Source organism: Oryx dammah, unplaced genomic scaffold (assembly GCF_014754425.2).
Source record: "Oryx dammah isolate SB20612 unplaced genomic scaffold, SCBI_Odam_1.1 HiC_scaffold_9, whole genome shotgun sequence".
NCBI lineage: Eukaryota > Metazoa > Chordata > Mammalia > Artiodactyla > Bovidae > Oryx > Oryx dammah.
In genome coordinates, this window is record NW_024070193.1 from 13,006,046 (window position 1) to 13,032,000 (window position 25,955).

The 25,955-nt window shown below is 41.2% G+C and overlaps 3 protein-coding genes across 15 annotated transcripts in view; all 3 read left to right on the forward strand.

Moving 5' to 3' along the window:
* CACNA1D (calcium voltage-gated channel subunit alpha1 D) overlaps positions 1-25,955 on the forward strand; it is a 347,512-nt gene that overhangs the window by 68,400 nt on the left and 253,157 nt on the right. The window lies entirely within an intron of this gene.
* LOC120868395 (protein FAM50A-like) lies at positions 824-2,295 on the forward strand. Its single transcript, XM_040247212.1, has one exon. The coding sequence runs from the start codon at positions 859-861 to the stop codon at positions 1,882-1,884; it is 1,026 nt and encodes a 341-aa protein (XP_040103146.1). The 5' UTR covers positions 824-858; the 3' UTR covers positions 1,885-2,295.
* LOC120868396 (ATP synthase membrane subunit DAPIT, mitochondrial-like) lies at positions 9,832-10,216 on the forward strand. The gene has a single exon (XM_040247213.1). It carries the CDS (start codon positions 9,924-9,926, stop codon positions 10,098-10,100), a length of 177 nt encoding a protein of 58 aa, XP_040103147.1. The 5' UTR covers positions 9,832-9,923; the 3' UTR covers positions 10,101-10,216.

A 25,955-nucleotide genomic window follows, 5' to 3' on the forward strand; every position in this document is an offset into this window, starting at 1 on the left:
GACTCACGGTGTCTCCTCCCCACCGCCACTGACGTCGGACGTGGGGTAGCTCCTCCCAGCCGCCGCCCCTGACCTCTGACTCACGGTGTCTCCTCCCCAGCGCCACTGACCTCGGACGTGGGGTAGCTCCTCCCAGCCGCCGCCCGACCTCGGACACAGGATGTCTCCTCCCGCCGCCACTGACCTCGGATGTCGGGTAGCTCCTCTCGGCCGCCGCCCCTGACCTCGGACTCGGGGTAGCTCCTCCCAGCCGCCACTGACCTCGGACGCAGGGTAGCTCCTCTCGGCTGTTCTTGCGCCGACACAGCCTGGCACTCTAGGCTGCTGCCCCTGACCTCAGACGTGGGGGAGCTCCTCTCGGCCGCGCTTAGTGAGCCGGCTTGCAGCTGCCTGCGCTTAGTGAGCCGGCTCGCAGCCGACAGGATACTTAATACAATTTCAATTTTCGTAAATTTACTGAGGCTTGTTTTGGGACCTAGCATGTGGTCAGTGCTGGAGAATGTTCTATTTGCACTTGAAAGGAATGTGTATTTTGCTGCTTTTGGATGTAATATTCTCTGCATATCAACTTATTGACTGTAGATGTGTTAATAAGGCATTTGTTATCCAAATGTTATTGATCAGAGATGCTTCAATAATCACTTAAATGACAAATTGCCGGCCACAGGCATTAGTTTCTGCACAAATCCCCTGGATAAGGTATTAAGTCAGTCTGATCTAAAATGTCATTTTAAAGTCAGTGTTTCCTTATTTATTTATTTGTGGTCTGGATGACTTGTCCATTAATGTAAGTGGGATATTAAAGTCTGTTAGGCGATTTAGCTCCGGAGCCCCAGCCAGTCCTTCGTCGCCGTCGCCATGGCTCAGTACAAGGGTGCCGCCAGCGAGGCGGGCCGCGCCATGCACCTCATGAAGAAGCGGGAGAAGCAGCGCGAGCAGATGGAGCAGATGAAGCAGAGGATTGCTGAGGAGAACATAATGAAGTCCAACATTGACAAGAAGTTCTCTGCACACTATGACGCCGTGGAGGCGGAGCTCAAGTCCAGCACTGTGGGTCTTGTGACCTTTAACGACATGAAGGCTAAGCAGGAGGCGCTGGTGAAGGAGCGGGAGAAGCAACTTGCCAAGAAGGAGCAGTCGAAGGAGCTGCAGCTGAAGCTGGAGAAGCTGCGAGAAAAGGAGCGCAAGAAGGAGGCCAAGCGGAAGATCTCCAGCTTGTCCTTCACCCTAGAGGAAGAAGAGGAGGCAGGCGAGGAGGAGGAGGAGGAGATGGTGGCCGTGGACGAGGAGGAGCTGGAAAGGGAAGAGATCACCACAAAGAAGAGGAAAATGGGGAAGAACCCAGATGTGGACACAAGCTTCTTGCCTGACCGAGACCGGGAAGAGGAGGAGAATCGGCTCCGGGAAGAGCTACGACAAGAGTGGGAAGCTAAGCAGGAGAAGATTAAGAGTGAGGAAATTGAGATCACCTTCAGTTACTGGGATGGCTCTGGGCACCAGCGCACAGTCAAGATGAAGAAGGGCAACACGATGCAGCAATTCCTGCAGAAGGCACTCGAGATCCTGCGCAAAGATTTCAGCGAACTCAGATCGGCAGGGGTGGAGCAGCTCATGTACATCAAGGAGGACTTAATCATACCCCATCACCACAGCTTTTACGACTTCATCGTCACCAAGGCTAGAGGGAAAAGTGGGCCCCTCTTCAATTTTGACGTTCATGATGATGTGAGGCTGCTCAGTGACGCCACCATCGAGAAGGATGAGTCACATGCAGGCAAGGTGGTGCTGCGGAGCTGGTACGAGAAAAACAAGCACATCTTCCCTGCCAGCCGCTGGGAGCCCTACAACCCCGAGAAGAAGTGGGACAAGTACACGATCCGATGACGTGGTGGCAGTGTGGCTCTGGCTCCCTGCGGTCCCCTCCTCTGGTCCCCAGGACTCCGGGCGCCCGGCTTCCCGCTCCTGAGATAGGATTGGACCTGCTCAGCCCCTTCCCTGGCGCTGTTGGTTCCTGCCTGTTTCTTTCATGACACTTGGATCACCCGATGTGTGTTTTGTCTAAAAACTTTTTTTGATGGAGCTAAAATTCACATACGGTGAAATTCACCATTGTGACCATGTGAAAGTACACCACACAGGGGTATTGTGTACATTCACAGTATTGTGAATCATCCCTGAAGGAGACCTCATGTCCATTAGCAGCCAGCCCCTCATATCCCTAAGTCTATTTCCTGTCTGTCTGGATTTGCTTATTCTGGAAGTTTCGATTAACAGAATTATACAGTATCTCTGCTTAAAAAATAAATAAAAATAAGGTCTGTTAGTATTATTGTGTTACTGTCAATTTCTTCCTTGATGTCTGTTAATACTTGCTTTGTGTATTTGATGGTCTTATGTTGGGTGCATACACATTTATAATAATTCTTGGATTTATGCTTTCATTATTATGTGCTGTCTTTCTTTGTTACAGTGTCTGACCCTGTGTGACCCCAGAGACAGCAGCCCACCAGGCTCCCTGTCCCTGGGATTCTCCAGGCAAGAATGCTGGAGTGGGTTGCCATTTCCATCTCCTAAAAGTATTGCTATCCTGGCTTTATTTTGATTTTTATTTTCATGGAATATTTTTTCCCATCCTTTCACTTTGAGTCCATGTGTGTATTTAGGTCTGAAGTGAGTCTCTTGTAGGCAGCATAGATATGGGTTTTATTTTTGTGTCTGTTCAGTCACCCTATGTCTTTTGATTGGAGCATTTAGTCTATTTTCATTTAAAGTTTGTTTGTTTGCACTCTGTGTGTTTGCTTTATCACTTAACTGCTTATTGTGGCTATTGGTGCTTTTACTACTTCTGTCTTTTAACCTTCCTACTAGCTTTGTATTTATTAATAGTTGGTTTATTACCTTTAATGTATATTTGCCTTTATTGATGAGCTTTCTATTTCTGATTGTGGCCTTTGTTTTTTTGCTTAGAGAAGTCCCTTTAACATTTCTTGTGAAGATCTGTTTGGTGGTGCTAAGCTCTTTTAACTTTCATTGTTGTTGGTTAGTTGCCAAGTCATGTCCAACTCTCTGTGACCCCGTGAACTGTGGCATGCCAGGCTTCCTTGTCCTTCACTGTCTCCTGCAGTTTGCTCAAATTCATGTCCATTGAATTGGAGATGCCATCCAACCATCTCATCGTCCGTCACCCCCTTCTCCTCCTGCCCTCAATCTTTCTCAGCATTGGGATCTTTTCCAGTGAGTTGGCTCTTAGCCTCAGCTTTTGCTTGTCTTAAAACTTTTGATTTCTCCAATAAATCTGAATGGAAGCCTTGATAGGTAGAGTGTACTTGGCTGTAGGTTTTTCCCCTTTCATCACTCTAAATATATTGTGTTACCTCATTCTGACCTGCAGGGATTCTGCTAAAAAGTCAACTGATGGCTTTCTGGAAGTTCCTTATACACAACTTGTTGATTTTTCCCTTGATGCTTTTGATGTTCTCTCTTTAGCTTTGATTTTTGCCATTTTAATTACAATGCATCTTCATGCAGTCCTCTTTGGGCTGATCCTTTTGGGACTCTTAGGTGCTTCTTGAGCTTGGAAGTCTGTTACCTTTCCAAGGTTAGGGAAATTTTCAGCTATTAGGTCTTCAGATATGTTTTCTGCCCCTTTCTCTCTCTCTCCCCTCCTTCTGGAACCCTTATCCTGTGACTGTTAGTAAACATGATGTTTACGAATCTGGGACAACATGATATTCTTCCAGAGATCTTGAAAACTGTTCTCATTTGTTTTTATTTCTTTTTTCTGTTCAACTTACGTGATTTCCACTACTGTCTTATAGCTCACTGATCTGTTCCTCTGTATCATTTAATCAACTATCAATTCCTTCTAGTATATTTTTTCATCTGTTTTTGGTTCTTTATATTGGGTTTTCCAAAAAATTCCTTCAGTTTTTAAGTAAAAATAAGATATATTTTTCATTTTCACCAAGAACTTTATTGAACAACATGTTCATGGTTTTGTTTCACAGTCTTCTGCCATTTTTCAGGCAACTTCATAATTCCATCTTACCAAAGCTTTTTATCTTTTCAAGCACAGGACTGTTCCAGGTGCCTTTTACAGTCTTCCAGGGAATTGAAATTTTCCATTAAAAGAGAATTTTGTAAAGACTAAAATAAATGGACATCTGAAGATGCAATCTGGTAAATATAGTGGATGAATCAGAACTTCCCAACTAGCTTGTAACAATTTTTACCTGGTCACCAAAGAAACATGCCATTGTTGTTATCCTGATGGAAGATTATGTGTTTTCTGTTGACTACTTTTGGATGCTTTTTGTCAAGTGCTACTTTCAGCTGGTCTAATTGGGAGCAATACTTGTTGGAATTAATTGTTTGGTTTTCAAGAAGGAGGTCATAATAGAGGACTCCCTTCTACTTCCACCATATGCACAACATCACCTTCTTTGGTTGAAGACTGGCCTTTCGTGTGGTTGGTGGTGGTGGTTCATTTCAGTTGCCCCACTATCTCTTCCATTCTGCATTATTTATAAAATATCCACTTTTCATTGCCTGTCACAATTTGTTTTACAAGTGGAACGTTTTCATTATGTTTAAGTGGAGAACCACATGTGGAAATATGGTTAAAAAGGTTTTTATTGCTTAACTTATGTGGAATCAAACATCAAAGCAATATACATAACTAGGCTGCTGCAGATGATTTTCAGTGCTTGACTTGCCTGTTTTGAGTTTGTTGGCTATCTCCTGCATGGTATAATGTTGCTTGTTCTCAGTGAATGTCTCGATTTGATTGCTGTCAGCTTCCACTGATCTACCCAACTGTGGAGCTTTGTTAAATGAGAAAGTTGGAGCATGAAAAACTTCACAGATCACTTTTGACACATCTGATCAGTTACAGCATCTTCCCTTCCCCATACACTGCACACATCTTTTTTTGTGTGTGTTTCAGTTGCATTTTTACCTTTGTTGAAATAATAAAACATAGTATGCCAAAAATGTTGCTTTTTTCCTCCCATCTTCAATATTAACATGGATACACAAAATACAGCAATTTTGATAAATGTTTTCAAATGCATGCTGATATGACAGCTGTCACAATACAATCTAATAAAATTGTTTTGAATGAAGTTAAAGACAACTAAGAGCTATTAGAACCATCTCACTGAAAAAACTGAACAAAGCTTTTAGCCAACTCAGTGTTTTCTAACTCTTTGTTTAAAAGTTCTAACTTCTGATTCTGTTTATCAGCTTTTCTCCCAAGTTTTTTGATCATCTTTGTGATCATTAGGTTGAATTCTTTCTCAAGTAGATTGCCCATCTCTACTTCATTTAATTCTTCTAAGGTTTTGGAACGTGTTCCTCTGTTGACTCATTTTTCTTAATTTGCTGTTTTTATTTCTATGTTTCTATTAGGTTGGTTAGTTTCCTGACCTTTGTGAAGTGAGCTTCTGTAGGATATGCCTATGAATCGCAGCACTGCACTTCCCTCTGGTCACCAGAGCCATATGCTCCAAGAGTGCCCCCTCTGTGGGTTGTTTGTGGTGGGCTGACTACTGTGGGCCACCTGGTAGTCGTGATTGGCCCAGTCTGGTTGTTTGCCAGGCCCTGCCTTGTGTGGAGGCTGCTGGACACTGGTTGGTAGGGCCAAGTCACAATGCAGCTGGTTGTGGAACCCTGGCAGCTCCCAGGGCTAATGCTGGCTCACTGGTGGGGCAGAGCTGGGTTCTGAGATGGATGATTGCAGAGCCGAGTCTTCCTAGATCTAGTGTTGGCATGTTATTTTGTTTGGGGTTTGGGGTTGGGAGTGTAGCACCTCCTGACATGGCTGCCTATGGGTTCCAGAGTGTCCCAAAGCTGGTGCTCGCCCACTTTGGGCTGGAGGGTGGGACTGGATTCTGAGGTGGCTGGTTGAGGAGTTCAAGGTATCCCAGAGCTGGTGTTGGCTTGTGGCTGGGGCCCAGGAGGTGCCAGTGCTGTTTCTACTGGTGGGTGGAGCTTGGTTCCCAGCCTCTGACTGCAGGGTTCTAGGGATCCCAAAGCTGGTGTCTGTTTGCTGTGAGTGGAGTTGGCTCCAAGGGCTATAGACTAAAGGGGTCAAGATGTTCCAGAATGGAGTTGGCCTACTAGTGGGCAGAGCTGGAGCCTGCTTGGTCCCTAGACTGGTGGTGGCCTGCTAGTGTGTTGGCTGGGTCCTGACAAGGCAGGCTGCAGGGCTGTAGAGATCCTGGGGCTAGTGTCTACCTGCTGGTGTATATGACTGGGGCCCTTGGGTTTCTGACGCTAGTTCCTGCCCACTGGTAGGTGAAGCTGGGTCCTGGAGTCTCTGACTGCAGGCTCATGGATCAAAGAGCTAATGTCAGACTGCCGGTAGGAGGAGCTGTTTTCTCACACAGCTGACTGTGAGGCCTAGAGGGTCCTGAAGCTTGTACCAGGCCACTGATGAGTGGGGTTGGATTCTGTGGTGGTTGGCCAAAGGGCACAGGGTGTCTCAGGCCTGGTATTGGTCTGCCAGTGGGTGGTTGTTGGGCCCAGTAGGCCTGGGGGCTGGTTGTGGACTGCTGGTCTGTGGCAAGGGTCTTGCCAGAGCAGGGTGCAGCTGTGGTAGTGCTGGGACTTATGTCTGTTCATTGATGGGTAGGGCTGGGGCCCTTTTTGGTGGCATCTTTAGGGTTTTTTAAATATATAGTATCGTATCATTTGCAAACATACACAGTTTTACTTCTTCCTTTCCAATTTAAATGCCTTGTATTTCTTTTTCTTGTTTAGATGCTGTGGCTAGGACTTCTAATACCCTCTTGATAGAAGGGGTGATGAAAGTGGTTATCCTTATTTCTGATCTTAGAAGAAAAGCTTTTAGCTTTTCACCATTGAGTAAAGATGTTAGCTGTGGGTTTTGTCATATGTAACTTTTATTATGTTGAGGCATGTTGCCTCTCTACTCAGTTTGGTGAGAGATTTTAAAGTTATATAGGGATGTTGAATTTTGTCAAAAACTGCTTATGCATCTATTGTGATGAAAATATGATTTTTTAGCCTTCATTAATGTGGTATATCACATTGATTTGCAGATGTTGAGCTATCCTTGCATCCCTGAAATAAATCCTGGTTAATTATGATGTATGATCCTTTCACTATATCATTGGATTTGGTTTGCTAGTGTTTTGTTGAGGATTTTTGCATCTAAATTCATTAGTGATATTGGCTTATAATTTTCTTTTTGATATCATGGTTATGCTATTTTATAAAAATGAGTTTGGAATCATACCTTCCTCTTCAATTATTTGGAGTAGTTTTAGAAAGATATGTATTAACTCCTTTTTAAATGTTTGGTATAATTCACTTGTGAAGCCATCTAGTCCTGGATTTTGTTTGTGGGAGTTTTTTGACAACTGATTGTTTTCATTATTAGTAATTGATTTATTCATGATTTAGTTCTAGCAGCTTGTGTTTTTCTAGGAATTTATCAACTTCTTTTAGATTGTCCAATTTGTTGATATGTTATTTTTCATAGTATTCTCTTATCCTTTTTTCTTGGTGTGTGATATTGGTTGTAATTTCTCTTCTGTCATTCCTGGTATTATTTATTTGGGGTCTTTCTTTTCTTGATAAGACTGAAGGTTTATCAATTCTGTCTTTTCAAAGAACCAGATCTTAATTTTACTGATATTCTTCATTGCTTTAGTCTTTATTTCAGTCTCACTCTGACTTCTCCTAACTTTGGGCCTTGTATGTTTTACTTTTTCTAGTTTCTTTACTTGTAAAAATAGTTTATATTGCTACAAATTTTCTTCTTAAAACTGCTTTTTCTGTGTCTTGTGGATTTTTTTGAACATTGTATATTTATTTTCATTTGTTTCAAGGAGTATTTTGATTTCCTATTTGATTTCTTTGTTTGCCTATTGGTTGTTTAATAGCCTATTTAATCTCCATATGTTTGTGTGTCATCTTGTTATTAATATCTAGTTCCGTACTGTTGTTGTTGTAAAAGATGCTTGATATGATATCAGTCTTAAATTTATTGAGACCTGCTTTGTGGTCTAACGTGGGATCTGTACTGGAGATTGTTAACACCTGCTCTTGAAAAAAAATGCACATTCTGCTGTTTTTGGTTCAAATGTTCTGGGTCTCTTTACCAGGGTCAGTCTAGTCTAATGTGTTATTTAAGGCTAAACTTTTTGGATTGATTTTATGTCTGGATTGTCGTTCTAGCCATTGATTTAAGTAGGATATTAAAGTTTCCTACTATTATTGTATTGCTGTTATTTTTTTTTCTTTACATCTGTAAATACCTGTTTTGTGTATGTAGATGCTTCTCTGTGGGTGTCTGTGTATTTACAAATGTTGTGTCCTATTGTTGGAGTTGATCACTGCAATGCACTACCTTGTCTTTGTTTTAAAGCTTGTTTTGTCTGACACAGATATTGCTACCCCAGCTTTTCATTTCCATTTGCATGGAATATCTTTTTCCATTTCTTTACTTTCAGTCTCTGTGTTGTGTTTAGATCTGAAGTGGATCTCTTGTAGGCAATATATAGGTGAGTCTTGTTTTTTATCCATTCAGCTACTGTGTGTTTTGATTAAAAAACTTAGTCTATTCATTTATATTTATAGTAGTTATTGACAGATGTGACTTATTGACATTTTATTAATTTTTTTATGGTTGTTTTTGCAGTTTTTCTTCCTTTTTTCTTGTTCTTTTTCCTTGTGGTTTGATGACTTTTTTTAGTTTTGTATTTGGAGTCCTTTCTCTTTTGTGTGTATCTATTATAAGTTTTGGCACTTCCCAGGTGGTGCTAGTGATAAAGAACTCACCTGCCAATGCAAGAGACATAAGAGACGTGGGAAAAATTCCTGGGTCAGGAAGATCCCCTGGAGGAGGGCATGGCAACCCACTCCAGTATCCTTTCCTGGATAATCCCATGGACAGAGGAGCCTGGTAGGCTTCGGTCCATAGGCTTGCAAAGAGATGGACATGACTGAAGCAACTTAACATACACGCATTACAAGTTTTTAGTTTTTGGTTACTATGAGGTTCATATATAACAACATATATATAATATGTACATATACACACACACATATATATGGTAGTTTATCCTAAGTTGATGGTCACCTTTGTTCGAATGTAGTCTGTTAGGTTGGTGTGAAAGTAATTGCGGTTTTGCATTATTGAACTTCACCCTTTGACATTGGAATACATTCTTAAATGTGGTTATGTTAAACATCATTTTAATGCACATATCTTAGTTTGTTTTTCTGTGTAACTTATTATTTGCTGTTCATAATTACTTTAGACTATAGAAATGATGTTAGACAAAAAGAAAATTCGAGTGATTTTCTTACTCAAGTTCAGAATGGGTTGTAAAGCAGTGGAGACAACTTGCAACATCAGCAGCACATTTCGCCCAGGAACTGCTAATGAACGTGCAGTGCAGTGGTGTTTCACAAAGAAATTTTGTGAAGGAGATGAGAGCCTTGAACATGAGGAGCATAGTGGCTAGCCATCAGAAGTTGACAACGATCAATGGAGAGCATCATCAAAGCTGATCCTCTTACAACTGCATGAGAAGTTGCCATAGAAGTCAGCATCAACCATTCTGTGGTCATTCAACATTTGAAGCAAATTGGAAAGGTGAAAAAGCTCGATAGGTGGGTGCTCATAAGCTGACCGCAAATCAAAAAATTGTTGTTTTGAAGTGTCAGTCTCTTATTCTGTGCAACAAGGATGAATTGTTTCTTGATCGGTTTGAGACCTGCAATGAAAGATGGATTTTGTACGATAGCTCGTGACAGCTAACTCAGTGGTTGGACCAAGAAGAAGCTCCAAAGCACTTCAAAAAGCCAAACTTGGCAGCGGGATTGAGGGGTAGCAGCGTACAGTGAAGGACACAGGCCGTGGAGTTTGAACCCCTTGAAAGATTGAAATCATGGCAGGTCTAGAAGCTGATGCCCAGTTCCATTTCACTGGTATCAAAAAATATTTCAACTCTTACGCTCTCACAGGGAGAATGAATTGTGGGCTGGCCACATATGGAAGTATTGCTTTGATAGTCTTATACTTCAAGTTAAGGTCTAAAAAAACTCCAGCTGTGAAAGCAACATAAACAGATTCTGAACTGTACATTATCTGTTAAGTTCCCATGCCTGAAGAAGCTAATGTCAACTCATCATGTGATACTCAATTTGTATAATGACTTATGAACCTGGAAAAAAAAAAAAACAAACAGCAAAAGCCAAACTTGCACCCAAAAAAGGTCATGGTCACTGTTTGGTGTTCTGCTGCCTGTCTGATCGACTACAGCTTTCTGAATCCTGGTGAAACTATTATATCTGAGAAGAATGCTCAGCAGATCGATGAAATGCAATGAAATCTGCAGTGCTTCAGCTGATACTGATCAACAGAATGGGCCCGATTCTTCTCTACGACAACACCAAACCATACATTGCACAACCAATGCTTCAAAAGTTGAATGAATTGAGCTACAAAGTATTGCCTCATCCATCATATTCACCTGACCTCTCACCAACCATCACTTCTTCAAGCATCTTGACAACTTTTTTTCAGGGAGAATACTTCCACAACCAGCAGGAGGCAGAAAATGCTCTCCAAGAGTTTGTCGAATCCCAAAGCATGGATTTTCATTGGGAAAAACGTTTGATTGTAATGGTTCCTATTTTGAATGATAAAGATGTTTTTGAGTCTGTTTTAATGATTTAAAAGTCATGGTCTGAACCACAATTACTTTTTTACCAATCTGATATAAACTCTATTCTTTCTCCATATTTCATAATTTACGAATTTGTATTTTTTCCCCTCAAGTAGATATTGTAGTTACTGATTGTTGCTACTTTTGTTTAACTTTCATACAAGCTTTTTAAGTAGTTGATCTACTACCTTTACTATATATTTGCCTTTACCAGTGAAATTTTTTTCTTTCATGTATTTTTAATTACGGCCTTTTCTGTTTAAAAAGTTCATTTAACATTTTTTTGTAGGGCTGGTGATGCTTGTTTGGGAAACTCTTGATCTCTTTTTAAATTTTGAAAGATAACATTGCTAGGTAGAGGATGCTTGGTTGTTAGTCTTTTCCTTTCAGCCTTTTGAATATATCATGCCATGCCCTTCTGACCTAGACAGTTTCTACTGAATAATAGTTTTGTGGGGTTTCCCTTGTATATAATAAGTTGTTTTCCTCTTGCTGCTTTTAAAATTCTCTTTATTCTTAACTTTTACTATTTTAATTATAATGTGTCTTGGTGTGGTTCTTTTGGGATTCATTTTATTTGTAACTTTATGAGCTTCCTGGAGCTGTATATTTGTTTGCTTTCCCAGATTAGGAAAGTTTCTGCCATAATTTCTTCAAGTATTTTTTCTGACCCTTTCTCTCTTCTTCTGGAACCCCTACAATGTGAATGTTATTCTGCTTTGATGATGTCCCAGAGGTCCCTTAAGGTTTCCTCCCTTTTAAAAATTCTTTTTTCATCTTGCTGCCCTCTGTGAGTGATTTCCATTGCTTTCTCTTTTAGCTTGTTGATTTGTGCTCTTACTTCATCCAATCCACTGTTGAGCCCCTCAATTGTATTTTTCAGTTCAGTCATAACCTCTGTTACTTTCTTGTATTTTGTATGTCTCTGAAGTTATCACTGTGTCCATCCATTCTTCTCCCGAGATCAGTGAGCACCTTTATGACTATTACTGTGAATCCTTTATAAATTAGGTTGCTTATCTCCATTTTGTCAGGGTCTTTTTCTGGGGATTTGTCTTTTCCTTCAGTTTGGAAAAACTTCCTAAGGCACCTCATTTTGCCTGACTCTTTTTATTTGTATGTATGTGTTAGATGAAAGGGCTGCCCCTCCCAGTCTTGAAGGTTTAGTGTTGCGTGGGGGATGATCTGTGGGGCCAGAAGTGCAGTCCCCTCTGAGCCTCACAGCTCAGCGCTCAGGGCTCCCCTCATGCCTGCCCTGGCGGCCGTGGCCTCTGCTGCCGTACCGTGTGGGTGTGGGCTGGTGCTGGACAAACGGTGTCCGCCAGCTCTGTCACCAGCAAGTTAGAATGAGATGAACGCCAGAGAACGTTCCTGAAGGTTCCTGCCTTTCCGGAAGCTGCTGTGGGGTTAGTGGGTGGTTCTCCGTCACTTCCGGTCCTGGCGCTTTCCACACTGTTGGTTCTCTGCTGGGTCTCAGGGTCAGTGGTCTGCACTGCTTTAAGAGCAGATTCTCAGTTCCCTACAGCTCTGTGGTTCCCTGGACTTAATCCTGGCTGCTGATTTTAGAATCCAGCCATTTGGGGGACTCTTTTTTTTTTTTCCCCATGGTGTGAGACCAAATGTGTGCCATAGTCCTTTCCCTCCTCAAGGGGGAATTTCGTATTATGTCTCTCCCTTCCTTCCCGTGGGGCACCTACTCAGTCTCTGCCTCTTACTAGTCTTGGTGCATCTCTATTTTTGGTTATGAAGCCACTGTTTATGTAGTCCTTGGGTCCTTTTCAGAGAAAAGTTATTCCATATGTAGCTGTCAATTTGTTGTGTCCATAGAAGGAGGTGAGTTCAGGCTCTTAATGTGCTGCCGTCTTAAACTCCTGATTTCCATGATACACTTTATAAAAGATTTAGTATTCCTGTGAATTCCCTTCTTTCTAAACTATAAACTTCTTCAGGCCAGTAACTACGTTTTATTCTTCTGTGTGTCCCTGCTGTATCTTTACCTGCTGGGTACTTAATAAACACAGGACAGAACGGTGCAGGGCTGACCTGATATAAGAGTACAGTTGCTTCAAAGTTATGTTAAAAGCTCTCGGGCGCACTAAAAAATTACTTGCAGACACAAATCAAGCTGCCTGCACATGCATTAAAGCAGGGACACTAAGAACCACTACAGGGAAATACTGTCTTAGCTTAGAAAGCAGTTTAAAGTAATGCTGTTTGGGGGACTTCCTTGGTGGTCCAGTGGCTAAGACTCCATGCTTCCAATGCAGGGGGCCCAGGTTCAATCTCTGCACTGGGAAATAGATCCTGCATGCCACAACTAAAGATCCCGCATGCAGCAGCTAAGACCCGGCAAAACTAAATCAATCAGTAATTTTAAAAATAAAGTCAGTTCAGTCGCTCAGTCATGTCCGACTCTTTGTGACCCCATGAATGGCAGCACGCCAGGCCTCCCTGTCCATCACCAACTCCCGGAGTTCACTCAGACTCACGTCCATCGAGTCTGTGATGCCATCCCGCCATCTCATCCGCTGTTGTCCCCTTCTCCTCCTGCCCCCAATCCCTCCCAGCATCAGAGTCTTTTCCAATGAGTCAACTCTTCACATGAGGTGGCCAAAGTACTGGAGTTTCAGCTTTAGCATCATTCCTTCCAAAGAAATCCCAGGGCTGATCTCCTTCAGAATGGACTGGTTGGATCTCCTTGCAGTCCAAGGGACTCTCAAGAGTCTTCTCCAACACCACAGTACAAAAGCATCAATTCTTCAGTGCTCAGCTTTCTTCACGGTCCAACTCTCACATCCATACATGACCACTGGAAAAACCATAGCCTTGATGGACCTTAGTCAGCAAAGTAATGTCTCTGCTTTTGAATATGCTATCTAGGTTGCTCATAACTTTTCTTACTGTTTTATTTATGTGAATGTATTCTAGTTGACACAGTCATTCAGAATGAACTTGCTACAAATTAGTGGAGCATTTCAGCGAAGTTTTAAATAAATTCCTAATTTCTGGAACTTATTTAATTAGGCTAGGCTTGTGTTTCACACAGTCCCTGTTCTTAGTTATCAAGTTATAAAAAAGTGTGTTTATACTGTCCCTCCACATCACCGCTTGGCTGCAGAGCCTCCAGGAGCACCTCTGCTCTCTTCCTGTTACCCTTAAGAACAAATCACTGCTGCTGCTACTGCTGCTGCTAAGTTGCTTCAGTCGTGTCTGACTCTATGTGACCCCATAGACGGCAGCCCACCAGGCTCCCCTGTCCCTGGGATTCTCCAGGCAAGAACACTGGAGTGGGTTCCTATTTCCTTCTCCAATGCATGAAAATGAAGTAGCTCAGTCGTGTCTGACTCCTAGTGACCCCATGGACTGCAGCCCACCAGGCTCCTCTGTCCCTGGGATTTTCCAGGCAAGAGTACTGGAGTGGGGTGCCATTGCCTTCTCCAAGAACAAATCACTACCACTCATCAAAGACACATACTGGTGGGGATAAAGGAAATATTACTACCACTGCTGTTGTAACCATGTCCCCTGCCATGTCTCGGGAGCTAGTGTTTGATGAGCACTCTCTTTTTCCCCACACAACAGCAAGATACAAATTCTATTCAAGTTCCCATGGACGGTAAACCAGGAGACACTGCAACATATCCAGGGACATGAAACAAGGTGCAGACGTTTTGACGAGCGTTCTGACGTTGCACTGTATTCCGAGTGGTGCATATGTGTTTTGTCCCACGTAATCCTATAAGGCATGTGCTGTTGTTGTCTGTACTTTAGGGGAGGCTCAGAGAGGTTAAGTGCCATGCTAAGATCACACAACTCGAAAGAATTAGGAGTGGGGAATAGGTTTTTTCCCTTTAGGGCCACATTCAGTGGCCTGGAAAGTAATCAGGGCCTACTGATAAGAGAAAGACATTACCCCAGGATGACCGGTACAGGCTTAACAGTACCATCTTGTTTGTGAATAAGAGCTAGAGGACAGTGGCTTGGGGGGAAGGAGTCCAGACCAGTTGTCAGCTGAGAGTTATCTTTGGTTCAGGTAGAAAGTAGTTCAGGTTCCAGAATTATGATCAAGAGTACAACTCTGAAATGTGACCCCTGATAATGAGAAGGCACACATACAGCTGGAGAGGAGGAAATATGGCAGACTTTAAAATTCTTCTAGGTAGATGCAGCTTCCCTGTTCATATGTCTGTGTGAACGTCTTACACTATTCACCATATATAGAACCAGCCAGTTACCCCTGTGTCTCTTTAGAGCATAGTAAGAGGTACGTGTGTGTATGATTTCACAATTTCTATAAAGATTATTTTCTGATGAGGAAAAGATAGTTGTTAAAAATTTGTAGTGAGAACCATTTTATTCTCAAAGCAATTGAAACAGTGTAACTCTAAATAGGATCTTTCTTTAAAAAAATATTTTTGGCTGCACTAGGTCTTTGGTGCTGTGTGGGCTTTCTCTAGTGGTGGTGATGTGGGGCTGCTCTCTAGTTGCGGTGCACGGGATGCTCATTGCGTGCAGGGTGCAGGCTCTAGGCTGCGCGGGCTTCAGTAATTGCAGCACATAGGCTTTGTTGCTCTGCGGCATGTGGAATCCTCTCGCACCAGGGATTGAACCTGTGACCCATGCATTGGCAGGCAGATTCTTTACCCCTGGTCCACCAGGGAAGTCTAAGTGGAGTCTTCTCCCAGCTATTTTACAAGTCACAGGTACACACGTCACACATAGGCTAGGATTCCAGGTTGTGTAAAGTTTAGCTCAATACAGTCAGCAAATTTGATTCCCTGGCAGTCAGTACCTGGTTGGAAGAGAAGGTACAAGTCAGGACTGTTAGGATTTAAGTTCAAAGGTTCTTCTGGGGACTGTGATAAGCCTTTGTGAGAGGAGCTTTCCATACTCCATACTAGTTTCCGTTACTTAGAAACTTATGCTAATCTGCAAAATTATGCTACAAAACACAGCCGTGTAAATACTTTTTGAAAGCGTCTTAAGTTGTGTGTGTGCATGTGTGTTTTAAAATTGGCATTTTCATTATCATACCACAGGCAAAAATAAAGTATGTAAGCTAAATAATAAAAATTCTTTACAAAAGTGGAAGGAGTTGTGAGCCAGTGAACTGCTGTTTATAAAAACTACATTCCCTGCAGTCCCTGCTGCCTCCAGCCTCACATCATCCTAACAGATGGGTTGTCCCCCCTCTCCAGGCACAATATTGTGTGTGGGTTCCCCACCCCCAGATTTCACTTCTCTGTGAACTCGCCCTGATGAACTCAAGAGACTCCTTTCTTTGTGTGCCTTTGTTTCAGCCCAAAAGATGGCCATGGGATTGAAAGTGCCCTTTGAGCTGATCCCCACTTCCTAGGTCTTTTCCAAATGCCTTCATCATCCCTCCTTACTTACAGTTTAGTCTTCTTAAGCGTAGGGATTAGCTGGTTGGTTGTTCCTTCTCTCACAACGCACTGTGTGTGTGTGGCTTTCACTGCATGAGGTTAATACATCTTGGTGGCTGACATTTTATCCTGTTGTCACCACCGAGGAACCAGCACATGGTGTTGCACTCAGTGGGAAATCAGTGAATACTTCGTTGATTAATTGCTGAAGCTGATTCCTTCATCTGTTGAGTTCGATGTCTGTTTCTGATTATGAATGGGAAAGGATTCTCTTGGGGGTAGGGTGATAGCAACCTCTCCTCAACATGCTTGTATCCACTGAATCACAAAACAACCCTCTCCTTTTAAATTTGTATCTGTTAATATTGTTGGCAAGTAGGTAGGGTTATATAAAAATCGAAAGAATCTATACTGAAATACAATAATGGTGAAAAACCATGACTTTGAAGCAAAATCATTTTTCCTGAGCCTCTCTCACACTATTTCTGGGATCTGGGTGGTGTATCTAAGTGTCCCTTGAGGGTGCTATACCCAGATTATTGAATTAGAAACTGAAAAAACAAGACGTATCAAGCATTTAGTATCACGCACTTGTCAGATGAATCAGTGCTGGAATTTCCAGCTATGTTTTTTATGACCCTGTGTTTTATAAAACCATGGAAAATATTGAACCTTTGAACAGGGATCTCAGGCATGGTGCTGGAACACCACTTAGGACGGCTGTACTGTGGAGTTCAGTTTGGAGGGAGATTCTCCTGCCCTCTGCCCTGTTTCCTTCTGGCTGCTTTTTTCTATTTTCCTGTGAAGTTCTTCCCAGGGAATAGAGAAATGAATCAACAAAAAGCAAGGATAAAAGGGGGATTTATGACTTTCTATACCTAAAGCTCATAGCTCTTGCCTTTACTGTTGTATTGACTCATCTCTTTTTTTCCTTTTTCCCCCCTCTTTAAGTCATGCTCAGTGATGCTCCATTTCTCACTTCGTCTCTCTCATCAGTTGCAGATGACCTATTAGGAAGAAAGACTAGACCTTGCTTGGTCTAGTACACATAGAGTACCTGCCTGCATCTCTCCAAGGGCTCTTTTCTCTGCCCTTAGTTTTTTTGTTTTATGTGGATAGACCCTGCCCCAGTAAGTCTTTTTTTTTTTAAATTAAAAAAATTAACATACCGTAATTGGTTCTGTTTTTGATGTACAGTTATGTGAGCTTTAACACATAAAAGATTTCTCATGTCCACCCACCACACAATCAGAACACAGAACAGTTCCATCACCCGAAAATTTGATCTTTTTACAAAAAGTAATTACAATTACATTCTCCCTTCACCCCAACCCTGGGCAGCCTCTGATATGTTCTGCATCACTATACACTTTTGTCTTTTTTAGAATATCATGTAAATACACTCACTCAGTATAATGCTATTGAAGTTTATCCATGTTCAACAATGTAGCAATATTTCCTTTTTATTGTTGAGTTGTATTACATTTATGGATAGATATATCACAGTTTACCTGTTGAAGGAAATTTTATTTCTAGTTTTTGGTGATTTTTCAGTATAGCTGCTAGAAACATACCAGTTTCTGTGTGACTTATATGTTGATGTCTCTAGTGTAAATACCTAGGAGTAGAATTGTTGGATCATATAGTAAATGTATGTTTAATGTTGTAAGAAGCTGCCAAACTGTTCTCGCAGAGTGGCATGGCCATACTACTTTGCATTCCCATCAGAAATGTATGAAAGTTCCAATTACTTTGCATCCTTGTCAACACTTAATAGTGTCAGTACCTTTTATTTTGGTCTCTCTAATAAGTGTTTAGTGGTATCTCATTTTGGTTTAATTTTTACTTCCCTAATGGATAATCACTATGCCAAACCTTTGACTGTGTGGATCACAATAAACTGTGGAAAATTCTGAGACAGACGGGAATACCAGACCACCTGACCTGCCTCTTGAGAAACCTATATGCAGGTCAGGAAGCAACAGTTAGACCTGGACATGGAACAACAGACTGGTTCCAAATAGGAAAAGGAGTACGTCAAGGCTGTATATTGTCACCCTGCTTATTTAACTTCTATGCAGATTACATCATGAGAAACGCTGGGCTGAAAGAAGCACAAGCTGGAATCAAGATTGCTGGGAGATATATCAATAACCTCAGATATGCAGATGACACCACCCTTATGGCAGAAAGTGAAGAGGAACTAAAAAGCCTCTGATGAAAGTGAAAGAGGAGAGTGAAAAAGTTGCCTTAAAGCTCAACATTCAGAAAAAACTAAGATCATGGCATCTGGTCCCATCACTTCATGGGAAATAGATGGAGAAACAGTGGAAACAGTGTCAGACTTCATTTTGGGGGGCTCCAGAATCACTGCAGATGGTGATTGCAGCCATGAAATTAAAAGACACTTACTCCTAGGAAGGAAAGTTATGACCAACCTAGATAGCATATTCAAAAGCAGAGACATTACTTTGCCAGCAAAGGTCTGTCTAATCAAGGCTATGGTTTTTCCACTGGTCATATATGGATGTGAGAGTTGGACTGTGAAGAAAGCTGAGCACTGAAGAATTGATGCTTTTGTGGTGTTGGAGAAGACTCTTGAGAGTCCCTTGGACTGCAAGGAGATCCAACCAGTCCATTCTGAAGGAGATCAGCCCTGGGATTTCTTTGGAAGGAATGATGCTAAAGCTGAAGCTCCAGTACTTTGGCCACCTCATGAGAAGAGTTGACTCATTGGAAAAGACTCTGATGCTGGGAGGGATTGGAGGCAGCAGGAGAAGGGGACAACCGAGGATGAGATGGCTGGATGGCGTCACTGACTCGATGGACATGAGTTTGGGTAAACTCTGGGAATTGGTGATGGACAGGGAGGCCTGGCGTACTGCTATTCATGGGGTCATACAGAGTTGGACATGACTCTGTGACTGAACTGAATGGATAATGATGCTAAGCATCATTTCATTTGATTATCTGCCATCTGTACCTCCTTTTTGGTAAAGTATCTGTCTTTATCTTTTTCCCATTTTAAAAATTGGATTGTTTGTTTGATTTCTTACTGTTGAAATCAGTAAGGTTTGCATTCTGTTAATATTGTTGGCAAGTAAGTTCAGTTCAGTTCTCACATGCTAGTAAAGTAATGCTCAAAATTCTCCAAGCCAGGCTTCAGCAATATGTGAACGGTGAACTTCCAGATGTTCAAGCTGGTTTTAGAAAAGGCAGAGGAACCAGAGATCACATTGCCAACATCCACTGGATCATAGAAAAAGCAAGAGAGTTTCAGAAAAACATCTATTTCTGCTTTATTGACTATGCCAAAGCCTTTGACTTTGTGCATCACAATAAACTGTGGAAAATTCTGAGAGAGATGGGAATACCAGACCACTGACCTGCCTCTTGAGAAACCTCTATGCAGGTCAGGAAGCAACAGTTAGAACTGGACATGGAACAACAGATTGGTTCCAAATAGGAAAAGGAGTACTTCAAGGCTGTATATTGTCACCCTCCTTATTTAACTTCTATGCAGAGTACATCATGAGAAACGCTGGACTGGAAGAAGCACAAGCTGGAATCAAGATTGCCAGAAGGAATATCAATAACCTCAGATATGCAGATGACACCACCCTTATGGCAGAAAGTGAAGAGGAACTAAAAAGCCTCTTGATGAAAGTGAAAGAGGAGAGTGAAAAAGTTGGCTTAAAGCTCAACATTCAGAAAACTAAGAATCATGGCATCTGGTCCCGTCACTTCATGTCAAGTAGGTAGGGTTATCTAAAAATTGAAAGAACATATACTGAAATACAATAATGGTGATAAACCATAATGACTTTGAAGCGAAATCATTTTTCCTGAGCCTGGATTATTATTATTTCGTGGATGATTATTCCTTATGTATTTTGCATCCATGTGTTTTGTCAGATATGTAATTTCCAGATATTTTCTACTACTTTGTAACTGGTCTTTTCTTTCTCTGAAATGTCTTTTATAAGGCAAAAGTTTTCTTTTTGATGACATCCAACTTCTCAGTTTTTTTCTTTGAGGGGTTATACTTTCTCCCAGTTTATATACTTCTTCTTTAGTGTTATTTCTAAAATTTTTATGGTTTTACATTAAAATCTGTGATCTGTTTTGAGTTTTTTTGTATAAAGTGTGAGGCTTAGGTTGAGGGTTCTTTTTGTTTGTTTTCTTGCACACAGGTGTCCCGTTGTTCCAACATGAGCTGTTGAAAAGCCTGTCCTTTCTCAATAGAATTATCTGTACATTTGTCAAAAATCAACTGGCCATACTTGAGACTTTTTCTGGACTCTGTTCTGTTCCATGGATCTATTTATTCACCAGTACCACACTGTTTTGGTTACTATAGCTTTAAGTCTTAAATCAAGTGTTTTGAATTTTCCAACTTTATTCTTATTTTTAGGAATTGTTTTTGTCTATTCTAGCTTCTTTGCCTTTTCAGTTAAGTTTTAGATTCAGCTTGCTGGAATTAAAAAAAGCTTACTTTGATTGCGTTCCATCTACAGATTTAGGTAGAATTTACACGTTAACTGCAGTTGACCCTTGAGCAATGTAGGAGTTAGAGGTGCTGACTCTCTGTGCAGTCAAAAATCTGTGTATAACTGTAGTTGGCTGTCTATATCTGCAGCTACACGTCTGCTGTGTCAGCTATCCGTGGGTCATGTAGAAGTGCATCTGTATTTACTGAGAGAAATCCATGTATACGTGGACCTGTACAGTTCAAACCTATGTTGTTCAAGGGTCAGCTATAATACTGAATTTTCCAATTCATAAACATAGTGTATTTCTCTATTTACATAGGTCATCTTTGACGTATTTCATTGAAGATGGTCTCTATTTTTATAAATGTGTTTAGATCGTCCACACTCATTATTATCAATATGTTTATATTTAGGTGCACCATTTTATTATTTATTTTCTTTTGTCTCTTTTTCATTCTTTTATTGCCTATTTTCTGCCTCCTTTTGGATTATTTGAATATTTGTTAATATTTCATTTAAATGTATCTGTTCTTGATCTTAGGGGGAAAAACCTCAATCTTTCACCATTAATTATGATGTTAGCTATGGTTTTTCATAAATTTTTTAGACCAAAAAAGTTTCCTTCTATTCCTAGTTTTGTTGAGTGTTTTATCATTAGAAGTTTTTTGGATTTTATATATAGTGTTTTTCTTGTGATATCTTTATCTGGTTTAATATCAAGGTAAGGTTTCTGATTTTTGTGGAAGTGTTTATGAATGATTGGCATTAATTATTCTTTAAACATTTGGTAGAATTCACTACCATGTAGGCCTGGGCTAATTCAGTCTCCTTACTTAACCATAGACCTGTTCAGAGTTACTATTTTATCTTGAGTCAGTATTAGTAGTTTCTTCCTAAGAATTTTTCCATTTCATGTAGCTTATCTAATTTGTTGGCAGCATTAAAAAATTTTTTTTCTCTCAAAAAAATTGATTGGAGTATAGTTGATTAACAGTATTGTATTAGTTTCTTCTGTACAACCAAGTGAATCAGTTATCAGTTCAGTCACTCACTTGTGTCCGACTCTGCGACCCCATGGAGTGCAGCACACCAGGCTTCCCTGTCCTTCACCAACTCCTGGAGCTTGCTAAAACTTATGTCCATTGAGGCGGTGATGCCATCCAACCATCTCATCCTCTGTCCTTCCCTTCTTTTGCCTTCAATCTTTCCCCCCATCAGGGTCTTTTCCTGAGTCAGTTCTTCGTATCAAGGGGCCAAAATGTTGGAGTTTTAGCTTCAGCATCAGTCCTTCTAATGAATATTCAGGACTGATTTCCTTTAGGATTGACTGGTTTGATCTCCTTGCAGTCCAAGGGACTCTCAAGAGTCTCCTCCAACACCACAGTTCAAAAGCATCAGTTCTTCGGCGCTCAGCTTTCTTTATGGTCCAACTTTCACATGCATACGTGACTATTGGAAAAACCAGAGTTTTGATTAGATGGACCTTTGTTGGCCAAGTAATATCTCTGCTTTTTAATATGCTGTCTAGGTTGGTCATAGCTGTTTTCCAAGGAGCAAGCGTCTTTTAATTTTATGGCTGCAGTCACCATTCTGCAGTGATTTTGGAGCCCAAGAAAATAAAGTCTGTCATTGTTTTCGTTGTTTCCCCATCTGTTTGCCTTGAAGTGATGGGACCAACCTCTGAAAATGTCATTAACCTTCATTTTTCAAAGGATGTTTATAGAATTCTGGGCTGACAGTTCTTTCAGCACGTTGTAAATACTCTTTCTCTACTTTCTGACCTCCATGGTTTCTTCTGAGAAGTCATTTAAATCATTGTTACCTATATGTTATATACTGTTTTCCTCTGGCTATTTTGAAGTTTTTTTTTTTCCTTTGTAGTTCTTAGCATTTTGATTATGATAGATCTGGATATGGATTTCTCTGAGATTATCCTGTTTAGGGTTTGCTGAAACTCCAATAGTTTGGCCATTTGATGCAAAGAGCTGACTCATTTGAAAAGACCCTGATGCTGGGAAAGATTGAAGGCAGGAGAAGAAGGGGATGACAGAGGATGAGATGGTTGGATGGCATCACCGATTCAATGGACATGAGTTTGGATAAACTCTGGAAGTTGGTGATGGACAGGGAGGCCTGGTGTGTTGCAGTCTATGGGTTCGCAAAGAGTCGGACACGACTGAGTGACTGAACTGAACTGAGTTTCTTTAAACTGTCACTTTAGGCCTTTTGACAAATACAGGAAAATTTCGGCCAGTATTTCTTCAGATATTATCTCCACTCTTCACTTTCTGGGATTCTGATGACATGAATGTTAGACCTTTTAGTAATATCCCGCATATTCCTGGAATCTATCTTTGTAATTCTTTGTTCATCCAGTGACATTTAAAATATACTACTGTATTTTTCACTTCTAAAATTTCCGTTTGGTTTTTCTTTGTCTTTTTTGGAAGAGGGCTAAACTTCTCTCATTCCATTAGTTTCAGCAGTGTTCAGCCTTACTTCCTGGGGCATGGTTATAATAGCTGCTTTAAACTATTCATCAGATAATTCCATTATCAATGTTATCTTGAGATTGATGTCTTTTTAAAAATTTTTTTAGTTTATTTATTTTTTTAACTGAAGGACAATAACTTTACAGAATTGTATCGGTTTCTGCCAGACAACGGGTTGATATCTTTTAATTGTTTTTTCCCTTGCAAGTTGAGTTACCTGGATTTCATATGCTGAGTAATTTCAGATTGCATTCTAGACATTTGGATATTATGTTATGGTTTTCTGGGTCTTGTTTATATCTTATGGAGACTGTTTATCTTTTCTTCTGTAAGCAGATGATTGATCTGGTTGCAAGTTTTGACTTGCATTCCATGGGCTGTGTTTCTTTCTAACATCAGTTCAGTTTTCAAAACTTTTTCAGTGTCATTTGAATCTGTCCCATGTTTGTGTGTTCCATTCCACTGCCCAGTCTGGGACCTGGGCAGTCATCTATTCCAAAGGGCAGATCTCAAAGCTGTTGGCATGCTGTTTAGGATCAGATGCACGGTGAACAGCTCAGAGATGAGCCAAATACTTATATACCACCTTGTGATAAATTCCCTTAAGCTCCCTTCTCTCTGAAATCTTTCTGACAATTTCTGATTCCCTGAGGTCCTCTTTTGCTGGCCTCCAGCCAGAAATGCAGAACTGTTTCTCCTGCTCTGCTGCTTGCTCTCTGTGATTCTGCAGGTCTAAGCAGCAGAAGGCCAGTGAGAAGAAGACGCAGTGGGGTTTTATCCTCTTGTTTCTAGAACTATAGTTCCTCTGCTTAGAGAAAATCATTCCACTTTCTCTGAGTTTTAGGTGCCTGCTCACTTCTACTGTTGTTCTGTGGCTCTGTGGGATTGCCAGGGGTTGAGGTAAGAGAGATCAGAAAAAAGCAAAACCAATACAGGGGATTCCCTGAACATTAGGAAATTAAGAGTTAACCCCCCCCCCCCAACTCCTTGGGCTGAAAAGTGAGGGCTTCTCTTCCAAGTTCATTCTTTGTGTTCCTAGTGATCACTTCTGGGTGCTGGACCTTTGAATTCAGCTTGAGAACAAAAACAGCAATGGAAAATTCACCACTGATTTGGTGGTCCTCTGTGTTCTGGTTTTCTTCCTCGGTCTACCAGCTACCATTGACTTGTCAGAGTCCTCAGGTGCTCCATGTTTTCTATCCAGCATTTATATTTACATACAGTTAAAGAGGTAAGGCCGGAGAAGGCATTGGCACCCCACTCCAGTACTCTTGCCTGGGAAATCCCATGGACAGAGGAGCATGGTGGGTTGCAGTCCATGGGGTCGATAAGAGTCGGACTCGGCTGAGCGACTTCACTTTCACTTTTCACTTTCATGCATTGGAGAAGGAATTGGCAACCCACTCCAGTGTTCTTGCCTGGAGAATCCCAGGGATAGGGGAGCCTGGTGGGCTGCCGTCTATGGGGTCGCATAGAGTCGGACACGACTGAAGCGACTTAGTAGTAGTAGTAGTAGTAAAGAGGTAAGGCAGGTGTTCTTAATCCATCTTGCCTGGAACTGAAGCATCCATATTAGTCTTAACATCATCATTTATAAAAGAAACCCTGACTTATGGTAGGGTTTACCAAGTCTAATTTTCTCAGACCCTGGGATGTGTTCATAACATGTATCATGGTGTTCTCACATAATACTTCTATTTAAAGCTTACTTCTCTTTAATTAAAAGAAGGGATTAGCATGCTACTTTTCTATAAGGGGCCAAATGTTAAATCTTTCAGTCCTGTGACCGTGCAATCTCTGATGCAACTTCTTATCTTGGCTGTGGTTGTGTAAGAGCAGTCATAAACAATACAGAAACTAATGAAGCTGGCTGTGTTCCAGTACAACTTTATTGACACTGACATTTGAATTTGTTATTCTTTTCACATGTCATGAAGTATTACTCTTGTTCGTTTTTTTTTTTTTAACTACCATTCCATAGGTGGTTGGCCAGATTCAACCCATGGACCACAGTTTGCTGACACCTGACTTTGGTTATAGATGGCTGTCTAACCAATAACCATTCTTGATCATTGGGGGTAATTTTCACTTGTTATGGAGAAACATAGATAGGAAAGCAACAGAGGTTCCAGAAATCTTATGGAATGTTCATAGGGGAATGTTCACAGAAATCTGTAAGCAAGAGTAGCATTTCAGTCCTTTTCTGTGTTTCTTAGGCTGTATAGAGAGTGAGGGCCTTTTATATATTTTGTGTCAGTGTACCCCCATATTACTCTAAAGCAAATGCTTTCATCCTCACTTTATGGATGAAGTAACTAAGGTATGGAGAGTGTTACATGGTCCAAGTCATGACTATACTGGGCTGGTCCAGTGCCAGAGCTCTAGGGCAGTGAAGGACTCCTTTTTCCATTTTGACTTGTGGTCTTAAACAAAGAGGCCTTGCTGATAGCTGTGCTGGTCATCAAAAGACCTGGTACTTATGACCTCCGTGTTCTTCTCTGGACTAGTTCATATATCCTTGTGTGAATCTGGGCAAGTATCTTTGTTTCTCCGGTTCCTAGTTTCTCTACCTATAAAATAGGGAATTGGGCCAGCCAATATCTCTCTCTCTGTCAATGTGGGTTTTGTTTTCTGGATTTTGGGCAGCAAGCATCATAACCATGGACGGGGACCCTGGGAGGGGGTGGTGGTACATTTCAGCCCTGGAGGGCTGGGGAGAGCCATAGGGAGCAAGCCTGGCCCTGGACTGCACTGTGGTGGTGGTTGACTAAGAGCTTTGTAGCTACAAAGAAAAAGAGACGAAACACAGTACTTCGTTCTTTTTTTGGTGGTATCTTAGAAATAGATTTTGTTTTTTCAAGTCCCAGGTTTTTTTTTTTTTAA

Coding starts and splice junctions, on each gene's coding strand:
- LOC120868395 (XM_040247212.1), top strand. CDS start 859: ATGGCTCAGTACAAGGGTGCCGCCAGCGAGGCGGGCCGCGCCATGCAC.
- LOC120868396 (XM_040247213.1), top strand. CDS start 9,924: ATGGCAGGTCTAGAAGCTGATGCCCAGTTCCATTTCACTGGTATCAAA.